The sequence below is a fragment of the Acanthopagrus latus genome, chromosome 19 (genome assembly GCF_904848185.1).
Source record: "Acanthopagrus latus isolate v.2019 chromosome 19, fAcaLat1.1, whole genome shotgun sequence".
NCBI classification, from domain to species: domain Eukaryota; kingdom Metazoa; phylum Chordata; class Actinopteri; order Spariformes; family Sparidae; genus Acanthopagrus; species Acanthopagrus latus.
The window spans coordinates 14795084-14820485 of record NC_051057.1 but is presented as its reverse complement, the minus strand read 5'-3'; the positions used below and the strand labels follow the sequence as shown (position 1 = coordinate 14820485).

The following is a 25402-nucleotide window of genomic DNA, read 5'->3' as shown; positions in this document are numbered from 1 at the left end:
TTAGGCACCTTTTCTTGCATTATATACACAACAATAGTCACCTGAATAATCGCAAGGACATAATAATTATAATAAATGAAAAAATCAATAAACAATATAAACATTTAAGGCATGGTATAAAACAAGACTGAATAAACTAAAATATTGTAAATAAACAAACAATTATATTTTTGTAATAAGCACAATCTGATCTCCCATTATACATTCACATAGAATATTTAAGACATCCTCTAAATATCAATCAGAAAAAGAAATTAATACATTATTCAGCAATAATTTTGATCATCAGCTCATTGTCACTTTTTAAGCACTTCTCAGCCTATTTGTTGAGACTTTTTACTGTTTTCTTTTTACATATGACTCGTGGACTTCTGATGATGCATATCATGAAGGACATTTTGCTGTATGTTCTGACACTGAGAAAATAACCCACAGATTAACACATGCAGCTCTGCATGGCCAACCTTTGATTTGGTTTTAGCAGGGAGTCTCTGGACCAGTAGATGGCAGCAAAATGTCAACCAACTCTCAAAATGTTGGTTGTATTTTTTTTCCCCTACCACTGTCCTTTATCATTATTGTAGCAGTGCCCACCATAAGGCCTGACCTTCACACTGGTAGTTGGTTTCAAAAGCGATACGTCCTGTGAGTAACAGCTATGAGAGCAGCTGCCAAGAGCCCGATCTGCGCAACATTCATACCTCACTCATCAGGGCAAAGACGATTCCCACTTCACCCTCCTCCTTTCCAACCCATCATCAGGAGTACCTGCAAAACGTCGACAGCCCAGCAAGTGTGTGTGTTTGTGTGTGCGTGTGTGTAGGACTCAATTCACTGTTTCTGATCTCTGTAGGGACTGAATGTGTTGTGATGGCCCCCTGTAGGGGATGTATCTAACATCTGTTTCTCTATGTGACCATGTTAATGGAGTTTGAAGGTTCCTCGATTCTCTATGCCTCTATTGGTTTTTGGTTTTTGTTTTTTTGCATGTTTTGCTCGGCATCATAAATCACCAAGTCAGACAGGAAATGGCCCCTCCAGAAAACAAAAAAAAACAAACAAATAAACAAAAGGACACCCTTCCAGCAGCTGCCACTCAAGTGGGAGGGACTGAGATTGAATTCCTGCACGTTGCACAATGTGCATAAACGGACGATGTGGGAAATCTGGATTTATTGGACATGTTCTGTATGAGAGGAGAAACCCCTGTTACATACTGCCCGAGGTCAAAATCCAGTGTGTTATGGATGTCACGAGCCGCCGGTTTTGTCAAGATTCAAATGTATGGATTCAGGCCAGCTACAGTGTGTATTAGGATTCCTCCCAGCTCTGCAGTGCACGAGAGGCTTTCTCTAGCATGGATGCTGCTGCTAAAGGCAGGAGGGTGGGTCAAATTTCCACTGAGCAAAGACATTTGGACACCTTCCTGTTCATTAAAACACAGGCCGACTGCAGGTTGGTGGTGAAAAATGATCAGCTGGGTCTGTTTGGGTCAGCTGCTGTGGTTTTTTTCCAAAAAGCTTTTGTAATGTGAAGCCGCGTATCTGATTTCATTAAGGGGACGAGAATATCTTGAAACGTGAGCTACTGTGTGTGGCGCTCATTCGCCTCCAAACCCACAGAGAAAAAAAAAAAAGACCATAGATTATGTATTATAGGGGCACTGTGCAGTTTGGGTGAAGAAATTCGAACTCAGACATATTTATTTTTCCATTACTGAATGAACAAGCTGTTCTCAGAGGAAAATACGGTCCCCAGATCACTGTTTGAAGCTTTAAAGGTGGCAGGGTCCGCCACATATAAACAAAGTAAGGCAGTGTGAAATTGTGTTGTCCTTTAAGGTCAGTTTGTTTCTTCTGTCTTGCGATCAAAGACACTGAGTTTGCTTATTGAGTTTGTGTGAACACTAAAACATCTGATTACAATTTCTTCCCCAAAACTACATACTGCACCTTTAACATTCCACCAAGTACTTACATCTGTTTGCTGTGCAGCTGCTCTTGCCATGCTTATTACTCTTATCTCAAAATGCGGAGGGTAGCAAAACAAAGCACGCTGGCTGGGAATGTCAGATAGAAGACAAGTGCTGCAGGTGCTTTTTATCTGCACTGAGGGTTTCTTCTTTGTGTGGAGGGGGAGTTGGAAGGGGACCAATGGGATGCCGGAGCTACAACAGTGGTACTGTCCATACGTTATTATTTTTTTTCCACCCAGACTGACCTAATTTACGCTCTGTAGATCTCACTGGTCCCGTTTTATGGGGCCAACATAAGGCTATTTTTACGCGAATGGCACTCCCAGCGAAGCACGACCCAGACCGGTTCAGGGTCGTGTCGAGGAGAACGGCCGCGGGTAACACAACTCAAGCCCATGCGGTCATCTGCAGCATCTTCTAAACTACATTCAGATTAAAACATATGCCATTCTGATGGAGGTTTTCACAGTTCGTCGCTTGGCGCACAAGCAGGAGACACCTGGCGTCTCCAACCACGCAGGCGCGCCCCCGGCGTGAATGCAAAAACCAAAGGTGTGAGAATGAAATATTAATAAGCTGAACGCGTGTTACCTGCCGTCACGCAGCCACGGAGCTCAGGGTGGGGTGGGGAGGGGAGGTGGAGAGTGCGCCGCGGGTTGAGAGCTTCCCACGTTCACATTCTCCACCGCGCGTAATGGCACCGAGCGCTCCTCCCGCTCGCCTCGCGGACCTGGACGCGATGACCGGATAACTTTTAACGCTCGCACACGGGCTTTTCCTCGATGGCATCTGATGAATCCTCCACTCGGAAACAGTAACAGGTAAGTGTGCTTACTTGAGGGAGGAGGATGAGAGAGGGGGGGGAGAAGGGGGGGAACTACTTCATGATGCTGAACTCGCTTTTTTGTAATCTTGTTTTCATGTTTCTGCTCCGGTGTCTGCGCACTGAATGACAGTCGGATCTGCCGCTTTTGTTTGGTTAATTGTTCCATTCTGTGTGTGCTCTGATATGTGACCATGTTGGAAAGTCGTTTCTGCGCAATTATTTCTTTGTGTCAGCGGAGAAAAAAAAATGACCCCAATCTTTCTGGGAGTTTGATTATGGAGTCTGACAAAGTGTGCTGTCATGAGGTCCAATGTCATTTTTACGATTAAATCTCGTCCTGGCGCAAATTAACATTCCCCTGGCTGCTGGAAAACAGTCGCTCACAGTCAGTCATCTAATTCACTTCACCTAGAATTCGATTTCTGACAATGTGCCCTATAAATTCAGGTTTTACATAGTTAAACATCTCCTCCTCATTTCCAAGTGGCTTTAGATCACACAACACCACATATGCAGCTGATACATATGTGGGCATGTGCATTTAAAGGTCCAGTTTTACGCAGCAGGTCAGAGTCCTGCACGCTGACACTTTAGTGGATCAGCTGGTATTTAAAATGAGATGGAGCTCTGAGGGGGAGAAATCAGTTTCACTGTCACTTGATCTGCAAGTACAAGCAAACAAACATTCACTGGAGCTCTAATATAACCAGCGCCAGCAGGATTTAAAAATGAATGTGCGTGCGCTCCGATGTGGTTTTTACTTCTCATGGCCCGTCGCACCTAATTTTGCGACAAACCCGCTGTTGCACTCCCACCGGGAGACGCCAAGGTGACTTGTATCAGTGGCTTCTTTTCCTTCTTTGCCTATTTAGATTCTCTGGCGGTGAATCATATGAGACTGGAGCCACCGAGAGGAATTATAGACTGAGGGAAATCTTTAAAAGCCTCCTGGATTCGAGCCAGAGTTTAAGACGCTCCTTTAGTTTCTCCCCCTATTTCTGTCACAGAGGGAGAGGAGAGGAGGGAGGGGGGATGCTGAATGAGATGGATCGGTTTGTTTTAACATCCAGGCACAGGTGTGAGCATCACCCCGCTGGACTCCGGCCAGACAGGGAGGATTGGGAGTAAACGAGAGGAAGGATGGAGTAGAAAGGAGCGGAGCCTGGGACCGGAGCCAACCGGACCTCTTAGGGTGGCGTCACAGGCTTAGTCCCCCTCCCCGATGAGCTAACCTCGCCGACAGCGCTCCAAGGCATGCCGCCAGCCCCTTATTAAAGTTCCCTGCCTCGTAGTATCTGTTAGTTGTGCGAGAAGCCATTTGCAGGAAGGGAGGAAGGAAGAAGGGGATGCACATGATGATGACTGGAACTATTAGAAGTGCATTGCTAGACAGACTGTCGATGAAGTTTTCTGCTGAGTCTTTGTGAAGGAGCCGGTGGGGAGTCAATATGTGGCTCCAGCTCTCATTCTAGGAAAAAATAAAACTCTTGTGAACGTGTGCAGTGATGTACAGCAAAGAGCTCCACAGCCTGGGATGTTCTCTCACCTGTTTTATTTATCAGCTCATCTGGCTACTGTTGCCAGGTGCCAGGAGATGTTCCCCAGCGGCGGCCTCGTACCTGAAATGATACCGACAAGTGACTAATGAGATGTACCAAATGTTCTGTTTGTGAGAAAGGAAGTTGTGTTACGGACTGTGTTTGTTTGTTTGTTTGTTTGTTTGTTCGTCCTTTGCTAGGTCTGCCAAACCTCTCACCTCCCATGTCACCGGAACGCCTCCATGGCGATGTTTAGCAGTGCAGAACAGCTCTGGAACGAGTCAGAGAGTCCCGGGTGGGACGAGAGGAACGCGAGCTCGGAGGCGTCAGGGCAGGATGAGCGGAACTACTACGCCATGCTGTACTCCCTGCTCATCCTGGCCATCGTGTTCGGGAACGTGCTGGTGTGTCTGGCCGTGCTGAGGGAGCGCTCCCTCCAGACCACCACCAACTACCTGGTGGTCAGCCTGGCTGTGGCCGACCTGCTGGTGGCGTCGCTGGTCATGCCCTGGGCCGTGTACCTGGAGGTGAGGAGTGTTATTTGCACGACTTTCCGTTAACCCTCTTCCGGAGCATTGATCTACAACAGTGTCTCCCAAACTTTTTTTTTTTTTTTGTCTTACTTGAATGTTAATTTGTCAGTGTTTAGATTGTTGTGGTCAATTTGATATTCCCAATTACCACGTAGTATCTTTAAGATATCTCAACCATTTATCCAACAGAAGCTATTTGAACTGTTCATCTGTTAGCCCACTTTCAGCTAACTATCTCAGCCGTTTGACTAGTTGAGACAGTTAGCTAGTTGAAGTAGTTAGCATACAAGCTAACCATTTCAACTATCGAGCCATGACTTTAGGCTAGTTTTCTAATCTTTTTTAGCCTTTACTTTGAGGTATTTCAGCTAGGCTATGTATCAGTGAGCTAACTATTTCAGTCGTTCATGCATTACTTTCTGATAACAACTGACACTGCTTATACCTTAGCTAAACATCAATTGTCTATAAATCAGCTACCAGCCTTTAGGCTATTAGTGTTAGCCAACCATTTCAGCTGATTTTATGCATTAGTCAATTATTTTGCCCGTTAATGATTTCGCTACTTTTGGCAATGCTAACTGTTTTTACTGTAAATTAATTAGCTGCCAACCACTCATTTTTAGCTAACCATTTCAGCTGTCTGTTGTTAGCTGACTGCTTTTTACCTGCAAACATTCTGTTTAACTCCTCAACAAAACATTATCATACGAGCAACCGGGGACCATTAGGGAACGTTCTGTAAGGTTCGCCTAAATTCACACTGTCAGTGTTTTTATATCACCAACTTAGACCCATGAGGGAACATCTCCCTTGTGGTCATATAGGGAACTTTCACTGCAGTATTTTTTTTAAACAAGAACATTTTATGAACGTCCCTAATTTTCCCTGAAGTTGTGGGACATTTGTCACTTTTAGAGAAATTTTACGGAACGGAACGCAAGGTCCCCAGAATGTCCACTCCAATATGGGAAACTATTACTTTTAGCTTCAGCTGTTTACCTTAAATTTTCTAAACTTGGTTGGACGATGGGTCCAGAACAGATCCCATAGAGTTTTGATGCAGATCGGGATAAAGGGAAGGATCCAGGAATTTCTTCTCACTTGACACTTGGTGAAAAAAAATCAGGCACATTTTAGGTGGCTGGCAGCTAGGATTGAGTTGGTGCAGATAAAGGAGACTGCTGGGCCTTGGTGGAGGTATGCGGTCTAATGAGGGCCATTCTAGTTTCAGCTGTTGTCTTTTAGTTATTTATTTCAACTGTTTTTCCTTTGATTTGAGGTGGGCTTACTATGTAAAGCTATTGAATTGAAAAGTTACCATTAAAAATCATTATTATTCTACGAATCATTTCAACTTATCTGCTCGGTTGCTTGCTGGCAATTTTTCATGAAATCTTTTTGGCAAAACATGGCCTGATATTAGATACTGCATGTGAAGGATTTAGTGGAATGAAGCGGTGAGGTTTCATATGACGACCAACTAAATTAGGGCTCTACACGGACATTTTTCCCAACGAGCATATGTGCTTCTAAAGTAAAATATCTTGGAGCACAAAGATATATTTATTCATCGAATTCTTGAACAGTTCACACTTAAATAGGCTGCCCAAACTAAATGATTTACAGTGTTTGATTTAATTTTTTTCATTTAATTTTTTATCCAATGTGTACTAAACACAAAGGATGTCAGCTGTCCAAGTGCTTTCATATTTTTGCCACCTCGTATGTTCAGAACTCAGCCAGCTTTCCACTGCAGGAGTAGGATCAAACTCCTCAATGGAGGGCTCCTCCAGGCTGATCCTTATCAAGTCTTCTGTAGTGGAGACTCCGATGGAACTTCATGTGGAGTTTTTTATCCGGGTCTGGGCGGAAAACCCCCTTTCACACTGGGCAGCTGAGATGGGCAGCACCAGCATCATCTGCACTGACTCAAGCATGTTCTATGGAAAAACGTCTTTAAATTTCATTTAAACTCTCACCACCCGCATACTAAAACCAAACAGAGGATAGTAAACATAATCACTTATGTCTAACAAACACCAAATTCTATCCTTCAAATTGAATAATGAAAGATGAAAACATTTTATGTAAACAGTCATTTCGTTGTTTTGATGCTCTACACGTTGATTTTACATTTGTTCAGTTTAGGTGGTGTCCAAAATGGCTTGGGTACTGCACATAAACCTTAACCATAAACCATAAACTCCGCGTTTCACTGACTACTGCAAAGTGACTGCGTAAATCAGTTGTTGTTGTTGTTTTTGATTGGTTGGAGATCGCTGAGGCTCATGGGTATTGGAGTAGGTGTCATGGAAACGACGGAACACATAAAACATTTACGATAGCAGCAGCAAGAGAATTAAATATTCTATACTCTCACAACAATGATGCAACTTTACATTTTTTATAAAGAAGAATTATGAATTGCATAATAAAATAGAAAATCTAGAAAAAACTCACCAGTAGTATGGGAGTGCTTTAGAGGCTGTTGTCCGACCAGGAGAGTGACTGGCTTCCCATTCTCCAATAGATGCATGCACAATTTCACACTTGGTGTTGGATATGTCGGTGTCTCCATCAGTCAGCACAGCCAAATAGTTTGCTGCCTTCAGCTTCAATGACAGGCCGTGTTTCATGAGGTTGGCGATCTCACTGATCATTTCGGCGCATCTTGCGTCGTTGTCATGCGGCGGATTGACATCGACTCCATTTTTTTGGGGGAATCTGATCAGCGGTCCAGATTTCACAAAAGGCTCTTCTTCCTTCGTGATAAAGTTAGCAATGTTTATCTTTAACTGTCTCCTTTTTTCCTCCTCTCCCAGAAAGACCTGTCTCCTCAAGGCTGCCAACACCGTCCCTAATGGTTTCTCATTATTTCTCAAAAAAAAGTCTCTACACTGAATGTGCTGCCACAATTTGTTGTGTTTTATGAGGCTGTCCTTCTTCATGTGCGGGTTTCCCGACACTAACAATGAGTTGCCCGCCAGCTTCTGGCCCCTGCAGTGTTTGCAGAACATCACTTTGTCATTTTGAAGCCACAGGAAAGTTCTGAGCCAGTTGTATGTTGAATTCGTAGGTTCTTCCTTCAGGCAACATCAAGGCTATCACTAGCCTCAACAACTTCCGCCGCATCACTTACGACTTTCCACTTTTTCCAGTTCCTCCTCTTTCTCTCTCGACTTATCTCCTGATTCCTCCTTCTCATTGTGCTCCTGTCGCTCCCGTTTAAAAAAATATTCAATTTATTTCATCCTGCTTTTGCACTCTCATTTCTTCTTACTGGCAGTTACTGGCAGTTCACTCTCTTTTTTTCCCTCCATTGACTTGTCACCTCTCGCGTGACACTGGTGGCGTCATTACAGAAAACTACTGTGATTGGTGCGTTGCAGCCTGAGGATTGTAGTTTTTGAATGATCGCAGATAAAATAGGTTGTGATGGTAATTTGTGACCTTTGCGCCAAAGTCATTTTCCTCTCACCGTCCAAGTGGCCAGCAGCTGTTTGGTCTGTCTGTTTTGTGCAACTGAGAAATCTCAGACTCCGTGGAAAACCCAACAGTTCATATTTTAAGGTGATTATACACCTGATGAAGAATTAATTATAGATATTATATTCAATTGCTGCTGATGGATCCCCCTAAATCCCACACACTGGACCTTTTAGCTATCAGCCTGCTTATCTCATGTAGCTTACTGATTATTATGACAGTGAATGAAGACATGCTTGAAGACCAGCATCACCAACATTTGTAGTCATAATTCGATTCTATGTTGTTTTTGCGACTGCAGATCGCTATACAAGTACCCGTTTTTTGGGGGAATTCACTGATCTAAAGCTCTGAAGCAATGAAAGATAAGGCAGTGAAGAGGAAGTACAGAGGATGTGGGAGTGATTGAAATACAGATGCTTGGCAGTGCGGTGGAGTGTGGAGCTGACACTGTCGAGGCGAGAAGAGAAGGGAGGGAAAATGACGGGAAGTTGAGTGGGAGACAAATTGGACTTTTGGAACAAAAAAAAAGGAAGATTCAGAGAGGAAAATGATGAGGGTCATTTGGAGCTTATTATGTGGTGACAACTGTGTGGGTGACAAAGGGACAGTAATGATGATAGATAGTGTCTCACGTAGATTATACATAATTGCTAAAGGACATATTGCGTATTAACAAATAATGACTTCATCGGCTGCAGGTAATTGGCTGAGCTCTAACACAGAAATCTGTGAATTTAGTTTTTAGTGACCTTCTTCTGGGCAAGTTGCGAATTTTGTTGTAGCATTTGATTTTTATTTGCACCTCACAAATTACTCAAGTGAGACATAGTTTGTCTGCTAATTGCTAATCACTCACTCCTCAGTTACTAATTAACTGTGCTGGCTTACAAAAACCTTCAGGCTTCCACTTCTTATCAGAGGAGTACACTGCATTCCACCAGGTGTCCGCAGGCTTGTGTACATGTGGAATTGCATCCCTGAGGCTTGAGGGCAGGTGTTTGCCCACATGAGGTCTAAAAATCGTCTGGTCGAAGTCCACTTATGTATAACAAGCAGCCACCCTGCTATCACAAGTTTGCCCACTGTCAGCAGAAAGCACTATTTATAACAGTGTGCAGGAGATTCATCAGCCGCTCAACCAGACAAAGAATTAACACACTCAGTGAGCAGAAGCCGACAAATTAAAGGCGATCTCAACCTGTGAAAGGTGAATTAAGGTAGCGGGGGGAAACTCGACGGGATTCAGTCATGAGTTTAACTTCCATGCGAGCAGTCATGCTGTAAGAGCATGTGATGCATTTTTCATTTCAGATACAAAGGGGAGACTCACAATCCCACAAGGAATAGGTCATTAGGAGATGGTATGACACAAAGGTGCAATATTTTTTAATTTAACAGGAATGTAAAGGTCAGTAATATCTTGGATGAGGCTGGGAAAAACATGTTAGTTAAGAGTCATGGGACTTTTAGCTCCCAAGACTGGCACTGCGAGCACCATCAACCTGCCAGCTCTAATCTGAAGGACAGGGGGGATTAGATTGTTGTGACCAGAGGGTTGCTGGTTTGCGTCTTGTCAGGAAAAGTGACTGAGCACCACCCTCCCTACCCTCAGCAGGTACTAATAATGTGCCCTTGAGCAAGCCACCTTCTCCCCAGATTGTACAGTTGATGTACGACTTGCACTTGAAGGAAAGTGGTTGTATTGGCAGCAGTGACTGAGTGCTGACATTCCACAATTCATCCTAAATGATGTTGCTCGCCCTCAGCAAATGTATGACCTGACTATGGAAACAGCTCCATTGGAGGGTACTCCTCGTTCAGGTGAAGATTTTATCGTGTGGAGTACGGTGAGATCTGACAGAAAACACAAGGTTAAGTGATATAAATGTGCTCCTGCATTTCTGACTAATTGAAGTGAAAAAGTGTGAAAATCTTGACGGAATTAAAAAGTGATATCATCTACATTTTTAAACACAGATTTCCTCCCTCTGGCAGATGCTTCTTGGACTACTTGGTCCCATTGTCCTGCCAATTTCGCCTCCTGCTGTGTCTTCTTTCTGAGACATTAAGTACACTTCACTGCTGTGAAAATATTGATCACATACATTCAAACGCTGTCGATGTGAGGTGCCTGCAGAGCCCCACTGAGTCACCATTATATTCCCACACTGTGTGCAATACTCAGCATGTACCCACATGTTTGCTTCAGTCTTTGTGTATGTTGGGGGTTGACTGGGTACAAACTGTACATGCAATGTACAGTTTTTTACAGAGAAAGAAAGTGAAAATTAGAGAGAGAAAATGGTCAGAATTAATGCCACAGCACTGTGTTCCAGTTTCATACTACAAATGCACTACTAATTGTCATAGAATAATGAATAATGTTTTTTCACTTAGTACATAAAATGATCAACATACTTTACTGTTGTGTAGTTTTTCTCACAACTGTGTCACCACCGCCTGCACTCACTGCTGTGAGCAACTCAGTTTCCTTGCTAGTATTCATATTGACTTTTTTGAGTGTGTGTGTGTGTATATATATATATATATACACACACACACACACACACACACACACACACATATGCAGATACATCATTTATATGCAGATAGATCATTTTACTGCTGGGGCAAATCAAAGAAAAAAGTTCCCATGAACAATTCCTGACAGGGACATCGAGACATCTGAAGGGGCTCTGTGGGACATCTTTGTTGTGCTGGATGCCGATAGCTTTCGCCGGCGGTCTCAACTTCTAAACTTTCATGGCGGCTGTTCACAAAGAAATCCTCAGTTAAACATCTCAAACAAATCATCACAGGTTTGTGTGGGCAACTTAGAGGGGTTATTTTTCATAGCATGGAACAACCTGTTCACATATGGCTAAAACAAATGTGAGTAATACATGTAAGTTGATAGAAATTGTTACACAGAGCCCCTTCAACTGTATATAGAGAAAACACTGATTACTATTAAACTGTACTGGATGATAAGGGCTGTAGCAGCATAACAGAAGTTGCTGCTGATTACCAGTATTGTGGTTCAGATTTAACTGCACAGTAATCGACCGAATAGATTACGGTCTGGTTCTTAAATGGTTGTAAATAACTAAATTTGTTTAAAGGTGACTTTTGCATAGTTCCTAGATCAGCCAACACCACCAAGCACACTGCTAGTATTGGTCCAGAAATGCTGGTTCCTAACTGTCCCATAGTGCAGTGGAATAGCATCTTTGAATTCACTTCACATCCTTCTAATTGAGTGGCCCTAATTTGTGTCAGGGAAAATGGAATAACCTCAGTGATGTGACGATGACATCAGCTGGTTTATTTCCTCAGACATGATTAACAGAAGGCAGTCTGCAGCTGTTTCCGCAGGCTGAGTGCTATTAACCATGACAACCAAACAGATTCTCATGTGAGAATGGATAAGGAAAAAAAACACAAAAAAACGCAGAGCTCCTTTATAAATGGTTTCAATATTATGTGTCTGGGGGCGGAGGTTAGATTAAGTGTTATCTGTGTTGCGGTGAGTTAAGTTTGGAGATGAATGAGTGTTTCCGTATCAGAGTGTTTGAGAAAACAAATGTGTATCTGTTTGTCTGTTTCAGCTATGTGAAGGTGAGAGAGAGAGAGAGAGATCTGTCTATTTGTGTCTTTGTACTTGTGTGTGCCTGTGCCTGTGCGTATTCCCATGTGTGCGTGCCGCCTCTTTGTGCAGGTAGGCGTATGTTCCCGTCTCGGACTTTCAGTAGTCAGGCGAAGGAGCCCGGGTCTCATTTATCTTTGTCAGACAGTTATTACCAGGCATTATGGAGTCAAAGTGAAAGCCTGTTGGCCTGAGCAGGCCTCTGCCGGTGGGGAGGGTGGATGTGGAGAGGATGGTGCAGGGTGTTATTGGTTTAGCCTTGGGTTAATGTCCTATCTCAGAGTTGGAAAACTCCCTTGAGGACAGTTAGATCCGCTGTTTGACACGTTCCCTCGATTCTACATTACCGCTCACAACATTATGCACATAGTCCATCATCACAGAACAATTTAAGACCGTTTAAGAGCACCTTGCTGTATGCTGACACAAACATGTTCACTAAGTCATGCGTGCTCCTAATGAGTGTCCCTATTAGTATAAACGCTTGAGTTTTAGATATTAGGGTTAATATTTAGGCAGCTCAGGTTGCTTTTTCTGTCTCCGTCAATGCCCGGACTCTCTCAATGTGCACATTTTCCCCTCTTCCTTTCCTTTTCTGTCACATGTACGAGTGTGTGCGCTCATGTGTGCCCTCAATACGGTCTTCACACTTCACGGTAGAGAAGGAGGAAAAGAAACGTGTCCATTGTTAATATGCCTGTCTGTCCTGTGCAGGTGGTCGGCGGTGCCTGGCTTTTCAGCCGGCTCTACTGTAACATCTTTGTCACGCTAGATGTGATGATGTGCACCGCCAGTATCCTCAACCTGTGTGCTATCAGCATTGACAGGTGAGTGTGCAGTGAGTGTGTGTGCGTTTGTGTTCTTACCTCTGTGCTGCAGGTTTGACTACAGATGTTGTCATGACATCTCCGGCATAAATGTCACCCATGAGCAATTTCCATATCTCAAGACACTATTCTTTTGCTCACCTCACCTCATAGAAATTTCAAGACCTCCCGGAGAGTGACACTGTTTTCCCATCCTGTTCATATTCTCTTGATACCGGTGTGTGTGTGTGTGCATGTCCGTGTGTGTCAGTGAGTGACAGTGAGGAAGTGACGGAAGCGAGGAGAGTTCGTTCACACGGCGTGCCTTTGATTTCGGGTTCAAGGTTCTTGTGCATGTTTGTGTCTAATTGCTGTGCATTTGTCAGCATTAATGCTGGAGTGCCATCAGTGCCATCAGTATGAAGTTTTGCTGTAAATAAGCACATAGTATTTACATTATTTATTTGCTTAGTTTCTGCATGTGTCGCAGTTAATATTTAATAGCTCCCTCGAGTCTCTGAACTTACAACCCGCAGGCACAAAGAGTTCAACTGTATAGAATGAATAAGGGAGGACTGGAGGTGTCATGGGGATATATTTACAGTATGTATGGAGGCCTCCCTCTGTTAGTAAGACTTTCCGATGGATGCTTTCATAAGACGGTGTCGTCATCTACAAAGCTGGATAACCAACAGGGCAAAGCAACACCAGCTCATGGGCAGTTGATACATTTTAAATCCAATTAACAAATCAGATGGCTCTACACTACTATCAGATTGTGTGCGCTTGTCTTGCAGTGTCAGTTTGTCACTAATTATTCCAATTTATCACATGACAACGTGAAAAGACTCTGACAACATGTGAAACAGTTCCATTCAGCTTTGCCGAGCTTCATAGTGAGCTCATTGTTTAGCTTTGCTAAACAGCTTATTCTGTGAACCGTCACTGTAGCAGGCAGCTGTCTTCTGTTAAGCACCTTGAAAAATAGACACAACCTGCTCAGCGTCAAACAGATGGACTTAAAGCCCTTAAAACATTAATTAAACAGATTTTGATATTGTGGAACTCGGATATAATCAGCTTTTCTTCACTTCTGGTTCCCTCATCTTAAAGTCAGTGGGTTTTCTGAATGAGCTTTTGGTTAGATGCCTGAAATAAGATCTGTGGTTCACACAAGCTTAAGAGGTTCTCGCGCTGTATGTCAGTAGATACCCTTCATGCAAATTAAAAAGCAATTAAATGTATCAAAAAAGGTTGTTGCTTACAACCCACAAAATAGGTGTGGCCCAGATCTTGCTCCACACACCAGACCAGATTGCCTGTTTTCTGTGCATCTGTGTGTCATTTGTTAATGTATCCCTGCATGTTATGAGTCTGTGTTTTTCATTCACTCTTTATCAGTTTGTCTGTATCTCCCGTGTCTGCTCCTTGGTCCTGCAGAACTGAAAGGGTTAATTGGACAGATATGGAAAAATTGGTGCAGTGTTACTGCTGGAAGTGTAAATAAGCAACTATGTACTACTTTACCATATAAACTTATTAGTCGATGTTAAATCAATGTTATGTTGTTTAAGGCTCAAATTACCACAAATTATTACACAGAAAAATCCCTGCAGCCAGGACTGTGTCTTAATGAGAACATAAAGGCGTCGGGGCAAATACACAGTGCAGAGTGTTTACACGATCGTATAAGGTAAGAATTAGTTTATGATTTTAATTAGTTTTGCATCTTTAATTGCACATGGTTACATGTCGCAGTGACAATGAATAATTGCTTTTCGAGGGATGAAGTTCCTTTGGAGCCCTGTGGTTCTCTATGATTGATCATTGGATGAGTCAACAAGCCTTCTACAGTATCACACGCCTGGTGAGGTGCTAAATAAAAGAAAGGCTCCCAGGGCATTCTGTGTCAATGATAGTGCATAACACACCCGCGTTACCTTTGTGACAGCATTTTTTATTTATAAGTTTACAGCAAAGCGTTGCAGTGATAGTAGGGAAGATTTGTCACCTCTCTGGAGGAAAAGTCATACTGGGCTTCTCATAGGCAGCATCAAAACACCAGACGCGAAGTTTTTGCATCAAGCATCAAGGTGAGGTGTCTTTGTGAAAGTATTTACAGCATAGGTCATACTGTGGCCGGCGACCCAGAGCTGAGTAGCCTTGTTTTCGTCCTCAACTAAAAAATGTAACTTAAAGCTGCACTTCTGATCAATAAATCATGGACATGGTTTTTCACCCCTCTACTTTTTCATCAAGGCTTTTATTTAACCCGACAGCAACATGACAAGAGGGTAAAGACAAAGTAAAGCAAGCAGGGAGGGAAGAGTATTTTTAGTAAATGTCTGTGCTCAGGGTTTCACCCCGCATTTTGCCCAGAGAGGGACCAGTGTAATTAGTCTGATGAGGATAAACAATCATGGCAGTTATCTGGCTCTAAACAACATAACATCACATCCATTTTGGGTCCAGGTCCAGCGTAATTGCTGCTCCGGCGGAGCCGTTGCTGAACCCAGTTTTCCCGGGCTCATTATACACTCTTGGCATATAGTGTGCTGATTAACTCTTAAATCAAAGCTCCACCGGTTTTATTGCTGAATACCCAAATTGTTTCTAAATAGAAATGCCTGCTCTGCTGTCCCGTTGTTCGTCTTTATATTATCCTCTTTTTCTCAGCAGTGCATTTCCTGGAGTCCCCGAAGACCAGCTCCTTTCACAGAGGCTCTTTTTCTCCTGCTAATTATTCTCTTTCACTGTACTATATCAGCACTTTTCTATTCATTCAAATGTCACCATGAATCCCCTGTACTCACTCATTTTCAAAGCTTGGCTCTAACCTGTGCATGTGCATATGCAGGTACACAGCAGTGGTGATGCCTGTCTTGTACAACACCACCCATCGCTCCCGGAAGAGAGTTTTTATGATGATTGCCACCGTGTGGGTCCTGGCCTTCGCTGTATCCTGTCCTCTGCTGTTTGGTTTCAACACCACAGGTCAGGTCAACAACATTTTGCCTTCATCTTCCTGACTAGACGCGTCGTAGCGGAGAGTCAAGTTATGTAGGATGCGGGATAGGATGCGGGATAGGATGCGGGGAATGAAGGCCCCATGATATTGTGAATTTCAGGGTCAAATTCAGTCATCTCACAATTCGGGGTCAGTGGAGGTGCCAACCAAAATGGGATTTAAAGGTGAACGCCACCAATTTAGCATGTCAGAGTCCATTTGCAGGTCACGCAGAGTACTGCATGACTCAGCCTGTGCAAAGTCTGTATAAAGTCTTCTGTGGCTCTTGAGCTTTGCCAAATCTGAAAAAAATAAGCAGCAATGATGAAACTTGAGACTAAACATTTGTTGTACAAACTGGAGCATGTTTAGTAGACATGACCATGATGTCACCCACTGGTTTGTGGACTACTGTTTTAAAGCCATGAGTTTGGCATTATGGTGGTTGCCATTGTGTTTTTTTGTTTGTTTGTTTTCTTTTTGTTTTGTTAGCTGGATGTGACCATATTTGGATGAGAGACTGTAGCTAGGGAGGATTTCTTGATTGATATAGATACTTCGATTAAGCTACACATTCTTCTGATTATGTGACTTGCTCACCGCTCCCTCCATCGTTTTGCTTTTTGGACAGCTGACACTAAAGGATTCCAGTTTCACTCATCAGGTGAGAGTAAAGGCTCAAAGTCGCAGTAACAGGAGGCTCTTTTGTTCTTTGAGTGCACATTTTACATTTTTAAATATTGCATGCGTTCGATTCTGGTTAGATGGGATTACCCCAGATGTCTGCTTGATGAGTCTGGGGGATTTTTTCATGTTCTACATAATTTGCTGTGCAAACAAAATAATTTTGGCCACAGATTTGTGAACAAGAGGAATCAACCACCAAAACAATAAAACGGACTGTAGAAATGCGAGAGACATCAACAGTAGCTATTTTAATTTCAGTACCCAGCAGCACAGATGCATGACTGCACACGCACAATGGAGAGCATTAGTCAGACACAATGCAAAGCTACTCACAGAGATCCAGGCATTTGGTCTGTAGGTGTGTCCACTTGCAATCAATGCATCACAATGCCTTGTGATTGCAGGATTCCCACCGTTTTGTCAGTAACCATGTATTAGCATTGGGAGGCGGGAGTGATGGGATTAGATCAGACTTAAAAGAAATGGATTGAAAAGGAGCAGCAAGACAAAAAAGAAAGACAAGCGCTGCGTAAGTGCCAAACAAAAGGGTTGAATAATATGAATCTAGAAACTGAAGGCGGCTTGGTGTGTGGCTTAAAATAGGCCGCATCTGTCCATGCTTGTTTCCATCTCTCTGTGTATTGAGGTATGTGTTATCGATCCAGGGGAACATCCAGGGGACAGTACTGTAAATCACTTCAGTTTGTTCATGCCACTGACATCCAGTATGCATGTCACAGCTGTGGCCAAAGCCTGTGTCAATTCTCTTCAAACTTCAATTTACAGCACTATTAGCTCACTTCAAAGATATTTAACTCTTGCATTCTGACTGAATAATTGGCCTTTACACGGTCATTATCATGTCACAGGGTCTTTTATCGTGAATTTATGGCGCAATTATTGCCATATCAATCATCCCTTCGTCAATGTGCGCGTATGTGTGCAGCCACGTACGATTCAGTTTGTCTGCAGAATAATAATGAGGACGAGTCATCGAGGTCATTGTCAAAATGGAGGGCATGCACCAGGGTCAGAGGGTGACTGTAATTTACACCTGCTGTCTTTAATCATCCCTGTGATCTTGAGTCTGTTTTACATAATTTTATCTTCCGTGGTCACAGATGACCCCTTGGTGTGCTCCATCTCCAACCCCGACTTTGTCATCTACTCCTCGGTGGTGTCCTTCTACCTGCCGTTTATCGTCACTCTGCTGGTCTACATCCGCATCTACATCTTCCTCAGGATGAGGCGGAAGAGGATCACCTTTGGACAAGCCAGTGGGAAAGTGCAACCAGGCTCAACTCCACCATCAGTGGTGAGACAGTTATCCCATTCCCATTTCCATCTACCATATCTTTCATAATAGAGTATTATGTTGTATTATATAATATATAATAGTATATGATGCTGTTGGGTAGATGTCAAAGTCGCTTGCAAAGCACCACAGTACATAAAATAAGCATGGATAAGTTGGACCACTCTGGTTTACTGTACACCTTTAAAGGTTCCAGCTGAAAATGATGATTGATGATTAAACAACAACACAGAATTTTCACATCCCTGAAACCAAACAGCTATCTTATTAACAGTTGACAACTGGCCTGTAAAGCTCCATTATAAAGGCTGTCTTATCAGTAGGGGCTACCTGTCATAAAGATGTCTGCGGACAGAGAAAAACACCACTATTAAACCACATGCACTCATATTATGATGTGCAAATTACATTTCACCATTATATTACGCCATTTCCTTCTGACACACTCACCTTTCCCAGTAATACTCCTCAGATAAAAGTCGTAAATGAAGGCTGACTGTAGCCTGTAGGATGACAGGTCGAAGATGAAATGTCAATGTGTAGCTCGATTTAAAAGCAGAAACGTCTGTCTTCTCGATCAATCTTCTTAATCAAAATGGCTAGAGAAAAAAATGAATAAACCACTATCCAACAATTATTCACAACACTTTCATCAGGTTAAAAAAATTCAATAAAGACTTTAAGATAGATATGGCCAATAAAATATCAAGGACAATAGATTATTTTTTTTGTTTAATGCTTATTTTGAGATTTTTTAGATCAAAACTCATCATGTTTTTAACGTCACCATCAGTAATGTGTTGACATGTGTGACAGTGTTCTTCAAATGTCATGATATTGCAAATCTGAATTTAGTTTCCAACCAGCTGTCAGTTCTCTGATCACATCCGTCACTCTAATATTCGCCCCAGTTAAATCTATCACACAATGATGGCTTTATACTTTTAACCCTGGGCAAGGAGACATCAGGTCATCTTCTGTGCATCTGTATCTACCCTATTTTTAACAAATGTGTGTATAAAAAGACACGATTAGCTAATTCCAGCCAGTATCTTGACCAGCTTTGGCATATCCAGGAGCTCACTGAGTAATGTGTTTGGATACGTTCCACTCACATTTTTCCCTTCACTGCACAGAAATTCAAGTCCTCCATTGTAACAGCAGGTTATGGATAATTGGTCGTGGTTGAGCCACAGTTAGGGATCTCATCCTTGAGTGGAGTCACCCGTTGTAAAATCCGAGCCCTGGAGGAGTTCAGGCAGAGAGAGTTATAATGGAAATGTGTTGAAATAACACATTAGAACTTTCACTCAATCAGCAGAGGGAACATTTGAAATGACGAGGCTTTGAGGTTTTTTTCGAAAGCTATCTTTATTTCTGAGCTTCGAGTGACAAAGCATTTGGCTCGATCGTGAAAGCGACTGAAGATGTGACAGACATGAATAGTGATTCCCTTGATTTATTCTCTCTGTGACCGTCAATGAGATTTGTTTGAAGCTTGATAAATACATCCTCCAAGATGAAAAGACACGAATTGATGAGTCTCCATGTGAATGGCATAAACATTCTGCACCTGTACATTAAACAAGGCTCGTGGTGTTGAACTTTCCTCTGCTCCCCTAGGAGACTTGTCTTCAAGAGGAGCCTCCCAAGGTGAATCAAGACCTGTCACCTATAAGGATTAAAGTGGTAGGTGCACTGCAGATCCAACACAACAACAAGATTCTGGAATAGATCTATATTAGTCAGACATGAGGCTTTGCTGCATTCAGAAAAACTGCAGCGTGGCCTCACACCTGACTAACTCTCTTTACTGACTGTGTTGGCGTATTGTGGCGCGGTGGCACGCATGGCGCTACTGTTTCTGGCTTCTCAAGCAACTCTGTCCGCGGTTATGTTCATGCACGCATGGGTTTTTCGTTCCGGTGTGTGCTCTCGGCGCATGGGGGGGGCGCAGAGAAGAAGCTGAAAATTGTGATTCTGAAGCGTGGCCTGTTGCCTTGTGTTTACTTTGTGTCACCTGGTCACCGGTCAGCTGAGCGAGGTCTGTGGGTGACGCACTGCAGCACCTGCATAATACGCAGACTGCTGAAAGGCGAAGGGAATAACAATCTGTGATTTTCCGTTGAGGAAAATGTGTGAAGAGAAGAGTGTGTGAGTAAGAGCTGACTATAAATATTCGTGTTTCTGGACTCACTGGAAACGCACATTGCACAATATTTAGAATTGACGTCTCTTATTACTCATTACACTGCAGAGAAACAGCTCCATTTGTTTCATTAGTTTCAGAGAGTGAAGGTGCTTGCTGGTAAGAGGTCTTTGCACAGGCCATGAAGAATGATACAGATACAATAGTCGTGCTGATGTGTGTTCAATACTGACTGTGCCTCTGTGACTTATAAACTTGTCGTGGAGGTGCAGGAAGAGCTTTGTCACCACTTTCTGTCAGTTTGCACAGCACTCCTGAAATGTGTCGGCCATTACCTCCAACCTTTTGAGTCGTTCTCACCACTTTGTCAGCTTATTGGACTACCACTCAGCTTCTAATACTTTCTGTATAACGTTTAAGCCGGGCGAGATAAAAAAGTATTCACTCAAGGTGAAGCAATGTCTGCACTGAAATACGAACATTAAACCTGCGATGATCGGTTTGTTTTTGAAAACTGGGGGCAGCAAAACATGATGAAAATCACAACATTTACACAATGTCACCTTGTGAAGTTGTGGCAAAGAAGTTAGCAAACATCAGTATGTGTTTCCTCAGAAAGTTCCACTATTTTTTGAAACCTCCTCCTCCTGTCATATCATCGTGTCTCACTTGAACTTTTGGCCACACTGCCCCACACAGCTACCACTGTCTGTATCCGTGCTATGGACAGAAGGCTGCATCCATATCCATATGTGAATGAGCATGAATGAGCCTTTAAACTACCAAACAGACTAGGTTCAGTGTGCATCTCACATTTTGAAATGTTTATTACAACAGCAAACCTTAAGTTATAGTAGTCACTCCCCGTGGATATGTTTTCATAGAGATATTGGGTAGTGATGAGCAAAACGTCGTGAAGACGTTTTGCTCATCACTACCCAATACCGCCACATTGACAGGGGGTGTTAGGTAGATGAGTGTGGAGAGCGAGGCTTGTCTTGTGTATATCAGTGTGGCTCGAGTTCCCGGCCTGACCTAGCTCGCCGCCGTAGCTCTGTTCCTAAGGCCCTGTCCACACAGCGCGGGTATTTCTTATAACAATGCTGTTCCTATGCGTTCTGACACAAACAGCATTTTAGGTCACTGAAAAATGGCCCTTTGGATCTCCTTGCAGAGTGCTTTTTAGTGTTTAACAGTGTTTAACATATTTTTGGAAACATTGCAGAAACACATGTTCATGTCTTAATTGGGCCTCATCAGTGTATGCATTATTTACATATGTGAATTTGGATAATTAAGATAATATGGTTATGAAATTGTGGAGTATTTGAGTTTGCGCTTTAAGAAAAAGAATGTCACATAATCTGTGTTTAGAAAAACAGAAATTAGGGCTGGGCGATAAATCTGTAAAATCAATTAATTCGAGTTGTGATTTAGGACGATTTAAAAAAATGAAAATTGATTTTGTTTTTAACTTGCACAACAACATGGCAGCAAGCCAAGAGTTTGTTCCTAAAAAGGCACAGTCTCGTCAATAGTTTGGTTTTGTGGCGTCAGACCTTGAACAAACTACGGTCCGCTGCAAAGTTTGTTTAAAGGCTGTTGCAACTAAAGACAGAGGATGGACCCTTTTATTGCAGCATCTCAAACAGACGCGTGCATCACAGTGGGACACTTGTTGTTCACTCCGAGATGTACAAGACCACGGCAGCCCACAAACACCCACTAAAAAGCAGCCAACATTAGCGGAATCATTTAATCATTGAAAGGAAAGGGTCCCGGTGGACAGTTTTTACGGATGCAGCCATGTTGCATATCGTTAAAGATGTGGTGCCCGTATATACAGTGGAAAAGCTGAGGTTAATCCACATGCTGAAAACTTTCAACCCCAGGGAATGTCTCAAGTCAGAGGTAAGAGACGGGCTCATCTTCCTGGACAAAAATGGGTAAAATAGACAGCAAGCACACACCTGATGTCCTGTACATCTACCAACATGTCATGTTTACTATGCAGTGCATGCAGATGTTTAATTTACTTTACATATCTTTAGGGATACAAAATACTGTTTGTAAACAAACAAAGGTACTTGAATTTAATGAAAGTTATGTTCACACTTTATCAATACCAATATGACATATGCTAACATGCTATTAGTATGGATCAAGATTATTTCTGAAACGGTGCTAAAATGTTTGTTTGGAAAGGAGGGGGTTTTTTGTTTTAAAACCCCATTTTAAAAAAAATCTCCCATGTACGCTTTCACTGTAAGTTTGTCAGAGCCTTTAAACATTAAAGATGCAGGCCAGAAAACCAAAACAATGAGCTGAAAGACGCCAAAGCCATTAGATCCTTTGTTTATATGAAGTTGAGCGTCATGACATTTTGAACACTACAATAAATGATTGTATGCGCTGTAAAATGAGCTTACAACGTGTATAATTTTTCCTGGCAGCAGAGTGTAGAGCCTTCAGCTCCCTCCAAGCCCAGCCTGCTGTCGGGATGCCTGTGGCACAAACGCCCAAAGACGGGACCGGTGGAGGACTCTGTGCTGCCCCCGGTGGACATGCAGAACTGCTGCAGCATGAGCCATGCCTCCTGCGGCCGCACCGAGCTAGACTTGGAGCAGGAGCAAGCGGAGGAGAAGGCAGAGGGAAGCAACCAGCTAGAACAGCCTCCTGTAAGGATGGGCTGCGAGGTGAAGGATCTGTCCAATGGACGGACACACACGTCGCTGCGGCCGGTGTATCAATCATACACCAGCAACTCACGATTCAGGAGCATGCACGCACGGGAGAAGAAGGCCACTCAGATGCTGGCCATCGTGCTCGGTGAGTGAAGCCTCTCATGGAAAAGTCATGGTAACACATTATTCATGTTATTTTAAAGATGAAATAAACCACAGTCACTTATTCCACTTCAGCTCCTTTAACATTTTGTTATGAAGTTTTCCGCCGCACTTACACCTGCACTGCACTCTCATCTGGCTGTGTTGGCAGCAGCACAATTTGCTAACTCCATGTGCATTTCCTGCGTATTTTGCAGAGCCACAATAAATCAAGCTGAAATATATATAAATAAAGAAAGAAAAAGAACCGGCTGGCTTCAGGTTCATAGTGTGTGTCCAGACACACACCGCAGCTCCTGACAAAGCTTCCACACGCTTCCAATTATCAGCCAGGTTGCTATAGGCTTGTTCAAGTTAGCTCTGGCACAGCATAGATCTCACTGACAAAAATGTAATCAGAGGTGTCTGACTACATTACAGGGGTGTCAGTGAAAACTGTGGCACGCACATGGAAAATTACCTCAGTCAGGCCCACTTCCCTCCTGCTTTGCAGACAAGTGCCCGCTGCTTTGCCCTGATGTTGTGACCCCAATTATAGATCTTGGATCAAATCAGTGTTTCAACCAGGCTGCAGCATTTGTAGTTGTTCACAAAGAAGCCAAAGGTCATACTAGAGTAAAAGTGTTGAATATTGTACTTTTTATTCAACTACGTGCTATCTTTAGTTACTAGTTACTTTAGTTACTAGATATTGACTGCATTTATTTTATGACACATTATAAGCTCATATTAGAAGTAACACTTCTCACCACTGTTGGCAGTTATCTACTTAGCCAACATGCACACTTTTTTCATCTTATGTTACAGAAGACTGTTTAATCCATTCCTTTCAATTTTGCTCTTGTGTTTTTGGTTTCGTCCTTCCTCCATACCGCCCTGCTCTCTGGCTGCTCCAGGGGTGTTTCTCATCTGCTGGCTGCCTTTCTTTGTGACTCACATTCTGAACACCCACTGCAGGACATGCTACGTGCCTCCTGAGCTTTACAGTGCTTTCACCTGGCTGGGGTATGTCAACAGCGCCCTCAACCCTGTTATCTACACCACCTTCAACATCGAGTTCAGACGGGCCTTCATCAAGATCCTCAGCTGCTGAGGGAGACAACGTGCCAGGAAATTAAAATGAAAATGAGATTGTGCACCCATGCTACAACTCTGTCATGGTGCATTTGGTACATGGTGACCACAGCTGTACACTGGTCGTTAGGGGAAGCGAACCTGCTTTTGGTCCTGTGGGGGTTTAACAGAACTGCTGTGCAATAAATGCAAACAAAAGAGGATTTTTTTTTTTATTATTCCAAGGAGACTCAAACTTTGGGACTACATTTGAACAGTATTACTCCTCAAGTAAGACTTGCTTCCTGATAGCACAAGGTGTTTCTTGTGGGTATGTCTTGTACAGTATGTGTACTGCTCATCGGCACAGTTCCCCAGGACCTTCCAATCGAGTTCAGAAGCTCTCTGGAGCCGCGATGGATCTTTAAAGGCTTGTGAATTGATCAGAGAGCCGCTTCGTCCTGAGGCCTGCTGCCACCGCACTATGTGGAATAACTGATGTTCTTCACATCTCCCCACTCCCTCCCTCCTTCATCATCATCATCACCGCCATCAGTTACCCATCAGAGCATGCACAAATCAGATTTCAAGGGCGTCCACTTGAATTGTGCCGGAAGGATCGTATTGGTTTCCTGCCACGACTCACATCATTTTAAAAACTGTCATTGTGCTCCGTGTGGATTCATTAGAATTTTTTAAAAATGTGAGATTTTTATGTAATGCACAGTGGAAGCATTCTCAGTGTTTTACTGTCTGTTTGTTGGCGAACCTCCACATGATTTATGCGCTGCTGAAGCTTTGTGGTCTTAACCAATCAAGCCGGATTGTAAACCATGTGGTGGGCAGGTCTATCATTACAGAACATTTACTGCAGTGTGTTGTAAATAAAAACAAAAGATGAAATGTCCTCCGGGCTCTCCATACACGTATGCACGAGTATGTCGATAATGATTGGACACGGACACATACGGTGAATGAAATCGTTTTCTGGAGGGAGGAACTGAGCTGATAGAGCAGGATGTCGCGAGGTGGGAGATTCTGAGACATGAAAAGAGGCGCAGCAGTGACACACAGGGAGGATGAATGTGGAGCAAGAAACACCATACAAGATAAGAGATGTGGGGGGAGCTGAGTAGGAGGGAACAGAACCAAAACGGGAAGAAATGAACTAATAGAAGAAGGATCAAAGCTGGGTGTAGGAGGGGAAAGAAAAGGGAGGGGGTCTGTCTTTCTCAGCCTATATCTGAAGCACTCCCATTTCTCTAACAGGCATAAACACCTGCTCCCCTGACACTTTTTGCCATTGCGTCGACTCAGCCTCGTTCCACTGAGGCTACTTAAAATAATGACGCACCAGGTGTGTGTATATGTGCACCCGTGTGTGCGTGCGTGTCTGTATTCACGGATGGACGCTCATGATCATCTCACTGCAAGCATTAATGGCTCACATCATTAATTTATGTGTCCTCTTCTAAAAAAGAAAAACCTATACGCATCAGCAATCAATATTAAATGCATGTTCACAGGCA

At 43.1% G+C, this 25402-nt stretch overlaps 1 protein-coding gene across 4 annotated transcripts; it reads left to right on the top strand.

The window, feature by feature from the left end:
• Window positions 1-52: 52 nt before the first annotated feature.
• Window positions 53-24780, top strand: drd3 (dopamine receptor D3). 4 transcript variants are annotated; one of them, XM_037079504.1, is made up of 8 exons: window positions 53-2796; window positions 4540-4866; window positions 12725-12837; window positions 15674-15810; window positions 17632-17825; window positions 19449-19514; window positions 22428-22803; window positions 23717-24780. In XM_037079504.1, exons 2-8 carry the CDS (start codon window positions 4582-4584, stop codon window positions 23911-23913), a joined length of 1368 nt encoding a protein of 455 aa, XP_036935399.1. In that variant the 5' UTR covers window positions 53-2796; window positions 4540-4581; the 3' UTR covers window positions 23914-24780. The 4 variants fall into 4 exon arrangements, with proteins under 4 accessions (XP_036935399.1, XP_036935400.1, XP_036935401.1 ...); XM_037079505.1 differs by lacking the exon at window positions 53-2796 and having other exon boundaries at window positions 4417-4866; window positions 22431-22803; XM_037079506.1 differs by lacking the exon at window positions 53-2796 and having other exon boundaries at window positions 4417-4866; window positions 23778-24780.
• The last annotated feature ends 622 nt before the right edge of the window (window positions 24781-25402 follow it).

What these genes read in the sequence shown, in the direction of transcription:
- drd3 (XM_037079504.1), top strand. Translation starts at nt 4,582, where the DNA reads ATGGCGATGTTTAGCAGTGCAGAACAGCTCTGGAACGAGTCAGAGAGT. An exon ending in CCTGGGCCGTGTACCTGGAG is followed by an intron (nt 4,867 to 12,724) that starts GTGAGGAGTGTT and finishes TGTCCTGTGCAG; the next exon opens with GTGGTCGGCGGTGCCTGGCT. An exon ending in GATGCTGGCCATCGTGCTCG is followed by an intron (nt 22,804 to 23,716) that starts GTGAGTGAAGCC and finishes TGGCTGCTCCAG; the next exon opens with GGGTGTTTCTCATCTGCTGG.